Consider the following 8,746-nt stretch of genomic DNA (forward strand, 5'->3'; position numbering starts at 1 on the left):
AGTTTACCATCGAAGTGAAGGCCGGGTAGTTCGAGCGGGTGTGGTGTATATCATTGTACGGACCAGGTACTCGGGGCCGGCGCCATTCCGAGCCGTTGTGGGACCGACCGGGAGACTTGGAACATGGCCGATGCGGTGCTGCCGTGCTGCTGCGTGCCATCCGGCGTCTCGGGTTGGCCATTCCCCACTGCACTAGGATACTTTGGTAACGGAACCGCAGGTATGTTTGCTGGGGATCAGTTAGCGCTCCATCTAAGTTGCTGCTACACCCAAGAATCCAAAACCAGGATGAAAGTCACAATGTGCGTTACTCACCTGCATTTCACTTTCACGCATTCTGCACCAAAATCCGGGTCTTCGGTTTATGACGCGAAGGTGAAATCATCTTCTGACTTGATGCCAGGTGCCAGCTAGCTGATGGCACGCATTCGGAAACTGGTCCGAGAGCGAAGCCACCTATCAAGATGAGGAAAAAGAGGCGCAACAAGGTGCTGCGGGGACATGTGAAGAACAGGTTGAAGCGAAAGCGAAAAGAAACTTGTTTGGACGAGTGGACTGTCACTGCAGTGGCAGAAGCGAGGAACAAGCATTTCAAAATGGTGGGGGACGATGTTGCCTTGGAAGAAGATGGATGGAAAGCACCTCCACTGCCATCTTCCCCAACGAAGAGCAGTCCTCGGCAAACTCACCAAGAAAATATCATATGGGTTTGATCTTTCCTGGGACCAAATGAAAAGCTGCGGAAACCAGATCCAAGAAAATGTGGGAGGTTCTAATCCTTACGGAAGGTACAGTACCCTCTACAGTAAGTAGTGGTGATGAAGCGCCAGGAGGAGGAGGAGGAAGAAGAAGAAGAAGAAGAAGAAGAAGAAGAAGAAGAAGAAGAAGGTGGTATTGGCCTCGTTGTTACACTGTTTTGACTGGACACTCGCTACCCATGGATCCAGGTCCAGACCATTCGGAGACCTTTTCATGTTACATGAGCTGGGATAAAGTTATTAGCCGCAGCGTTCCAATCACAATGTTCTTCATGGTGATACAATTACTACACAATATAAGCATACGTTTATGAAGCTGACATCGTTTCCATTGCTACCATTCCCATCGAAAGTTGGTCCTGGTAGCGACGCCGGCAATCTGGAAACCGGCTCAAGACAGCCCAAGTGCTGGGTTGCCATCCAATTATCAGGCCAATGAGCCCGACATCTATCGCTGCAAAGTTCTTACCGTTAACTATAACTACGTGCCGAAGGCCTATGTGTGGGTATATCCCATGTTTACATCACTCACAAGGTTGCAAGTCGCTTAGATTGAAGGTGTCATTATTTAGTTTCCATTTGTTGTCAAAGGCCCTTTTTGATTTGTGTACACTGTACGTGATGTGCATCGTAGTGTCTCGGCACCGTGGAGTATCGTCGTACCTACCAGGTGGTTGGACCCTGAGGATGGCTTGACTGTCATATATATCAGCTTTTCTCCCGCGATCTTGTCTGAAGATGATCGATACACCAGTTTCTTTCTTTGCCCATTCTTGCGAGCTTCCAAGATGAGGTTCTCAACTCTATCGCTCCTGGTTCTCCAGGCTGCTAGCACATGCATAGGACTCCCGAGTTCGAGCACGCGAGACCCAGTCATTGCGAAAGCAAAAGCAGAGCTAGAAGTTCTCGCCCTCTCCGCTCTCCAAAAGACCCTAAAAGCGGCCAAGGGAGGGCAGTGCACACCAGAAAAGATCAAGATCAGAAAAGAATGGTAAGCCCCACGAGCACCTACAGAGCTGTAACTCAGAATGTCCCATCGTTAACATCAGTCCAGGGGAGCACTCACCAAAGTAGAGAGGCTCGAGTACATTCAAGCCGTCCAATGTCTGCAGGCCAAACCCTCCCGATATCCCGCGTCACTAGCCCCTGGCGCCAGGTCGCGCTTCGATGACTTTATCGTCACCCACATCAACCAAACCCAAACCGCCCACTACACTGGCAACTTCCTCGGCCTGCACCGTTACTTCATCTCGCTGTACGAGCAAGCCCTGCGCGAAGAATGTGGATATCGCGGGACCCAGCCCTACTGGGACTGGGCCAAGACCGCCGAGACTGGCCTCTCCGCCTCTCCCATCTTCGACGGCAGCGCGACCTCCATGTCCGGCAACGGTGTCTACATTCCAAACCAGGGAGACATTGTCCTAGGCGGTATCGAGGGTAGCAAACTGCCGCCTGTATACTTGCCCGCCGGCACCGGTGGCGGCTGTGTCACCTCGGGCCCGTTCGCCAATATGAGCGTCAACCTCGGCCCCATTGCCCTCGACGTCCCTGGCGGGGGACCGCAGCAATCGAATTCGGCTGGTCCATTCGCCTACAATCCACGGTGTCTGCGCCGCGACCTAAGCGATGCTGTGAACCAGCGCTTCGCCAACGCTTCTTCCATCCGACATGTCCTTTCCCAAGAGACGATCGCCAATTTCCAGATGATCATGCAAGGCATCCCAGGGTCAGGCGACATCGGCGTGCACGGCGGAGGACATTACTCGCTGGGAGGAGACCCGGGTCGTGATGTGAGCACGTCCCCGGGCGATCCGGCGTTTTATCTGCACCATGCCATGATTGATCGGGTGTGGTGGATGTGGCAGATGGTGGATGTGAAAAAGAGGGTGTATGGCGAGACGACGGCGGTGGCGGGGACGAGGACCTTCTTGAATATTCCCGCGAGCGGCGAGACAACGTTGGATGATGTGGTGGATTTTGGGTATGCGGCGGGGCCAGGGAGGAAGTTAAGAGAGTTGATGAGTGTGGTGGAAGGGCCATTTTGTTATGTGTATGTGTGATAACGCCGTTTTGTAACGAACTGGTTCTCGGATTGTATTGGGCCGCTCGTTGTGTCAAATCAGGTGTCAGAGATTGCCGAATGCAGTTGGTGAAGACTGCGGACAGTTGGTATTACGTTCGGCAGGCAGAGTTGTCCAGATAGGTAAGATAGGTAAGTAAGGTAACGTATCCGGCACCTCAACAACTAGCTCCATGCGGCAGGAACAATCGAGACGAAGTGAGAGCAAATGGGGAGGGGGGGGGATGTAATTGATGCTACTTAGGTACCTACGTACCCCAATGCACCACCTCACTCAGCCTGATGGATGCCTGACGGAACACTATTCACCCCGGCCGCATTCATTGCAAACCCTTCAATGATCTTTCTTTTGGAGTCTTCGCTCTTCACTCTTCATAAACTCTTGCGTACCTAACCTCCATATCTAGGTATCTATTGCCAACATCATCTTCGTACATCATGCGCCTGCTTTCCACTCGAGAGTTTACCTTCCACGAATTCCACGAAGATGCTGTTCCTGAATACGCCATTCTATCCCATACCTGGGACGGCGACGAGGTCACCCTCCAGAATATGCTACAGTCGAATGCGAGGCCAATCCTGACAAGCAGCAATCCCCCAAGCAAACATTGGAAAAAAGTCCAAGACGCCTGCCGAAAGGCACGCCAAGAAGGCTATGCCTACATCTGGATCGACAGTTGCTGCATTGACAAGACCAACAGCGCAGAGCTGCAAGAAGCCATCAACTCCATGTTCCGATGGTACCGCAAGTCGACTGTGTGCTTAGCCCTCCTGTCTGATGTGGACAAATCCGACTTCGTCTCCGACCAAGAGCTGCAGAGTCACGTCCCATCATCCTGCCGATGGTTCACCCGAGGTTGGACCCTGCAGGAGCTTCTGGCGCCCGACAAGTTGCTCTTCTTCGATGTCAACTGGATAGAACTGGGCTCGCGTTCCAAGTGGGCGAGACACATCTCGAAAGCTACTGGTATCGATGTCAGGTTTCTTCTAGGCATCGAGCGGGATCCTTTCGAAAGTTGGGACCTTGAGGCCGTCCTTAGAGACACCAGCGTTGCAACCAAGATGTCGTGGGCCGCCGGCAGGCAGACAACAAGAGTCGAGGATCAAGCATACTGCTTGCTCGGCTTGTTCGATATACATATGCCAATGCTGTACGGCGAGGGAAGAAAGGCGTTTGCTCGGCTACAACAAGAGATTATGAAGTCTACCGATGACTGCACTCTGCTAGCCTGGGGCTACAACAAGCCGTTTCTTGGAGCCCCAGTCTCCGAGTTTCCTTTCCCATGTCGCTGTCGCCGCTGTGAACGATACTATCGGGATTATAATCGCCCCTTCTCCGTCCAGACACGCCCAAAGCTTCTCGAATATCCTCACTATCCAAACTGTGCTTATACTGATGTAACCACTGGTCCCAGAGGTGGACTACTGGTTGGAAGCCAACTTTCCAGAGATATTAGCGGCCATAATGCTGGTGGCCGGCCAAGATCCCTCCTTGCAACCTCACCACGAGATTTCAGGTTCGCAGGAAGCCTTGAGCCTTGCGGCATACCGGGACACAAGAGACCAGCTTTTGCCATGAGTCAGCGTGGACTGGAAATCAGTCTGCCAATATTCAAAGACGAGTCGCATCATCACATCGTCTATGGTCTGCTAGCCTGCAGTCCCAAGGTGAAAACGGGAGGATCCTACCTAGTTGCAGTCCCGTCGATCCGCTTATCCGTCATAGATGTGGCGTCAGCAGGCCACGATGACGAGTACGTACAAAGCCCATTCTGTCTTCCTTGCAAGGTCCCCGTTTCCTTCTCCGCGAAAGCAGAGAGAATGAGTATCTGCATCCGCAACGAAGATCGTTATCGTCGTTTATGGGATTCTGTCGGCTACTTCGAGTGGTCCATGGTATTCGACTTCGGGCATCCGCTGGCAACAAAGAAGGAGGAAAGCACTTTACGCCTGGAGCTGATGTATCCCTGCCAACCACTGTGTAGCATGTACTTTACGCTTCTGCGTGATAGCTGTCCAGATAACTCAAAATCTGGTGCACCATTCCACATCTGTCCCGGGGAAGCGAACTTAAACAACTCAGATTGGTGGTCGTACCACCTCACTCGGCCTTCCCCCCCGTCTCGCGTGTTGTCAGGCGCTGCACATCCTTGGGACAAGATTATCCTTAAGAGGGTCCAATACGCCCCAGACACCACCATTGCAGCTGCCGTCCTAAACCTCGATCTATATCCTCTGCATCCTAATAGGCCGTCTCAAAGACGAATCCTTCTAGTTGTTTCCACCGATCTTTCTTGCCGAGTGAGAAAGTTAGCGTTCGGCAAGGAAGTCAACTTGCGAACACTTATGACAATTGCCTCACAACCAGACCTGGTGGGTCCTAAGCTAGAGTCCGAGCGCAGAGAGGTTAAGGAGTTCAGAAGCGGGAAAGAGACACGTATTGTCTACAAACTCCTCGATGGTATAGAGCTGTGCCTGCGGACGTGGTGTTGAAGAAAGTAACGTACGAAACTGGAACCATTTACCGCGGGGTAACTGAAGATTGTATATGACGATGCGAACTTATCACGCTTATGTGGTGGGAGGGCGGGACCAACCCAAATCTATTGAAAGACAACAAAACAATGAAGCATGGGTGCCAAAACGCATCATATTCCATTTGCGAGGAAAGGGTCTTGCAAACCATGCCGCCAAGCTAAACCAGATGAACCCCTTAGGTAAGGTAACAATCACCTATGTACACCCACCATCCTACCTTGTCTAGTAATACAACCAAAAGAATCTCACCATCTCCAAGGCTCACTGCATATTAGGGTATCACTCCATTGCTCATCATCTCTCTTCTCTCGTGCTTCACCTCAGTCTCAGCTTAAAGCTTCATTACCACTTCCGTCTTTGTCTTCTCATTCCTCCCTCTCCTGACCTCCCCCACCCACCCTCTCACCAAATCCAGCACCACCAATCACCATGGACATGAGCACCGCCGGATCCCAGCCCTACTCAAAAGATCTCGGCTTCGTGACTCCCAACGGATTAGGCGACGGCATCCTCTCCTCGCTTCTAGTCTCAATCGTTCTTTCAACTCTTACTCCCCCAAGCGGTGGAGGCAGAGCTCTCCTCCTTCCCCTTTCTACATCATCATCTTCATCACCATGCATAACTGCTTTCTCGGATGACGCAAAGGGATAACCATCGTCGTTATCCATATCGTCTTCATCATCTATCCTCGCCAGCTCGCGATCAAAGTGGTCGACGCTCGGATGTCGGTTCATGCCTTGGTGTCGTCCGTCGCTGACAATGTGAGAAGTAACGCCCGTGTTACGACTGTGGTAGCCAGGAAAAGGAACAGGTGGGAAGTTGGGCATGTTCATTCCCATAGAGTACTGGTACTGCGTCGCCGTCGTGGTGTTATGGATGCTTGGACTCGGGAAACCCGACGAGTCATTGCTGGCTATGGTTGAATTGGTCATTGTCAAAAGGGGTCGTTGACTTGAAGATGCCGAGCTGGCCGTCATGCGCTTTACCTTTGGGAGGCAGCTGATGCCGCTGCAGGCGATGGAGGAGGAAAAGTCGGTTGCTGTGTTGTTGGTGGGAGGGATGATTCCTCCTCCGTTTTCTGTGTCTTTGTGGCCACCACCACCACCACCACCACCACCAGCAAAACTCAAATTGCTAAGCGGTAAACTTCCATTAGGTCCAGAAGAAGCCTCCAAAGAGTCAGGCATGTATCCCCTCGTAGCAATCCGTTGCGCAACAAGCGTGCCAAGCGGCAAGACAATGACCACGCTCGTCTGGGTAAGCGAACCGCTCTCAAACCCACTGGCCGAGTCCAAGAACTCCAGCCCGGCAAACAAGACCGGGATCAGCATCAAAATGGAGTTAGTAATAATCAAGACGTCCATGGCCTTGAGTCCCTTCATACTCGGCAAGATACTCCTGTTGGTCCACATGTGCATGACCAAGCGAATCATGAACAAAAACGTAAACCACGAAATCGACCCCGTCGTCAACGCCAAGTACAGCTTCCGCACCCAATACGAAGGCAGCGGGTCCGCATACAAGATATCCTTGGCTTGAAAAATGCAGTTGGCAAAGGACATCGCCACGGTTGCCAGCGAAAGCAGACCCGAGACCAAAACGACCAAGGCCCGCCAGAGCGGTGTCCACAGCTGCATCATGCTCCACGCTTGCACCATGAGCGCCGACAGCAGCAGGGCCGTAACGGGGATGCTGAGCACCGTGGCCGCCACGCTGATTTGCATGTCGCCGGGGGGCACGAACTGCCAGTCGCCCGAGTACAAGACGTAGAAATCGGTCCAGTGCGAAGGGAAGAAAAGCGCCAGCAGGACGACGCGGATCAGGTTGATGCAAAGTGCCAGGAGGCTGATGATGGTGGGTAAACGCTTGAAGCGGCGGCGGGGCGTCATGAGCAGCATGATGGCGAGCATGATGAAGGTGGCGCCGATTTGGGTGGCGTAGTTGATGGTGGTGGAAAGCAACATGTCGTTGAAGGCGTCGATGTAGGTGGTGGTGACATTGAGGAGTTGGCCGTGATTGTCGAACAAAAAGAGAACTTGGTTCTCGAGGTGGTCGCGGTCGGCGGGGGGGATGGGGAGGGTGAGAGTGGCGTGGGTGGAGTTGAGGGATTGGGTTATGCCGCTGAAGATGTCGGCGGGAGGGGACGAAGAGGAGGCCATGGTGTTGATGGGTGACCCAATGAATGGGTGGGTGCTGTGGGTTTGATGTGTGGAAGGGATTGAGAGCTGGGAAAGGTTCAGTCAGTTTGGGGACTTGGATCGTCGGCCTTGACTCTGGACATACCGTATCTACACCCCAACAGACCAAGGGGAGGGAGACGGACAGACAGACCCTTGCTGGTGGTGCTCGAGTCAAGCGAGCTTTGTATGGGTAGGTGAGTAGGTAAGAAGCTGATCAAGAACCAGAAAGCCCAATGAAAAGAAGAAGGTGTTGGTTAATTCTCCAGGTGAAAGTGCCGACGATGTTTGTTAAATGAGTGACGATCCTTCACCACAGTATCGTATCGTTGACGCCAGATTAGAGTTGATTACTACTTTGGTTGATGAGGGAAAAGAAAAGTTCAGTAAGACAAGCTTACGATAACGACGACGACGGTATATTGGACTGGGTCTGGTGGAGGACAAGTCCAATTTCCCCTTTTTTGCGAGTTGTGGTTTTGTGGTTGTAGTCGCGGGTACCCTTCTTACAACAGAAGAAGAAGAAAGAAGAAGAAGGAGTAGCACGATTGCCCATTCTCGACCAAAGTGTTTGACTTCCTATTCTCTAGCATCACCACGAACGGTTGGAGGCATCATAATAAGGAACCGGTAGGTACATCATATTGTTGTGCCCGGCGGCGGAAGAAATAAAGTGAGTGGGTGAGTGGGTGAGTGCACGGCAGTGGTTGGTGGGAGGGGAGGAGATAATAGGTAGCACGGGTCTGGCTGGCTAATTGTGGGAATGTGAGTGAGACGTTAAGATGATAATATAAAGAAACGGGATGTAGTTGTATCGGTCTCTTATTGTCTGTCTTTCTCTCAGTTGGGGTGGAAATCCTCCTCCTCATTGCAGGTGTAAACGGGGCGGGATGGGGAGGTCAATTCAATTGAGGAAGCTCAAGTTGGGAATATGAGGCCAGGAGGCGTCTTAGCATTGTTCGCTTCCGAGAGCTTAGTATTGTTGTCCAAACACATCTGCGTGCGCGCGGGGACTTTTCTTTTCTTTTCTTTTCTGATTGCCCCAAACAACATCATGCCATGCAAGAGAATCCCCGGGATCGCACGTGGTGACAGGTCAAAAGGGTGTGTGATGCAAGTGCGAAGTTGAGATTGAAGATTCTGGGAGAAGGTGGTATAATATGAAGGCAGGTATGCGGATGTATGTGTTTGGG

At 52.1% G+C, this 8,746-nt stretch overlaps 4 protein-coding genes across 4 annotated transcripts; 3 read left to right on the forward strand and 1 right to left on the reverse strand.

The window, feature by feature from the left end:
• Positions 1-123: 123 nt before the first annotated feature.
• On the forward strand, positions 124-713 carry NEUTE1DRAFT_112328 (uncharacterized protein; the record flags this gene model as incomplete). The annotated part of the gene is made up of 3 exons (XM_009855325.1): positions 124-220; positions 275-302; positions 404-713. 3 exons carry the CDS (start codon positions 124-126, stop codon positions 711-713), a joined length of 435 nt encoding a protein of 144 aa, XP_009853627.1.
• Positions 714-1,546: 833 nt separating this feature from the next.
• NEUTE1DRAFT_103253 (uncharacterized protein) lies at positions 1,547-2,965 on the forward strand (the record flags this gene model as incomplete). The annotated part of the gene is made up of 3 exons (XM_009855326.1): positions 1,547-1,749; positions 1,813-2,808; positions 2,944-2,965. The coding sequence occupies 3 exons, from the start codon at positions 1,547-1,549 to the stop codon at positions 2,963-2,965; spliced, it is 1,221 nt and encodes a 406-aa protein (XP_009853628.1).
• Positions 2,966-3,567: 602 nt separating this feature from the next.
• On the forward strand, positions 3,568-5,331 carry NEUTE1DRAFT_47420 (uncharacterized protein; the record flags this gene model as incomplete). The annotated part of the gene is made up of 4 exons (XM_009854482.1): positions 3,568-4,010; positions 4,103-4,109; positions 4,195-4,592; positions 4,824-5,331. The coding sequence occupies 4 exons, from the start codon at positions 3,568-3,570 to the stop codon at positions 5,329-5,331; spliced, it is 1,356 nt and encodes a 451-aa protein (XP_009852784.1).
• A 503-nt stretch (positions 5,332-5,834) lies between these two features.
• Positions 5,835-7,535, reverse strand: NEUTE1DRAFT_131497 (uncharacterized protein; the record flags this gene model as incomplete). Its single annotated transcript, XM_009855327.1, has 1 exon — positions 5,835-7,535. The coding sequence occupies one exon, from the start codon at positions 7,533-7,535 to the stop codon at positions 5,835-5,837; it is 1,701 nt and encodes a 566-aa protein (XP_009853629.1).
• Between the last annotated feature and the right edge of the window lie 1,211 nt (positions 7,536-8,746).

The sequence above is a fragment of the Neurospora tetrasperma genome, assembly GCF_000213175.1.
Source record: "Neurospora tetrasperma FGSC 2508 unplaced genomic scaffold NEUTE1scaffold_5, whole genome shotgun sequence".
Lineage (NCBI taxonomy): Eukaryota > Fungi > Ascomycota > Sordariomycetes > Sordariales > Sordariaceae > Neurospora > Neurospora tetrasperma.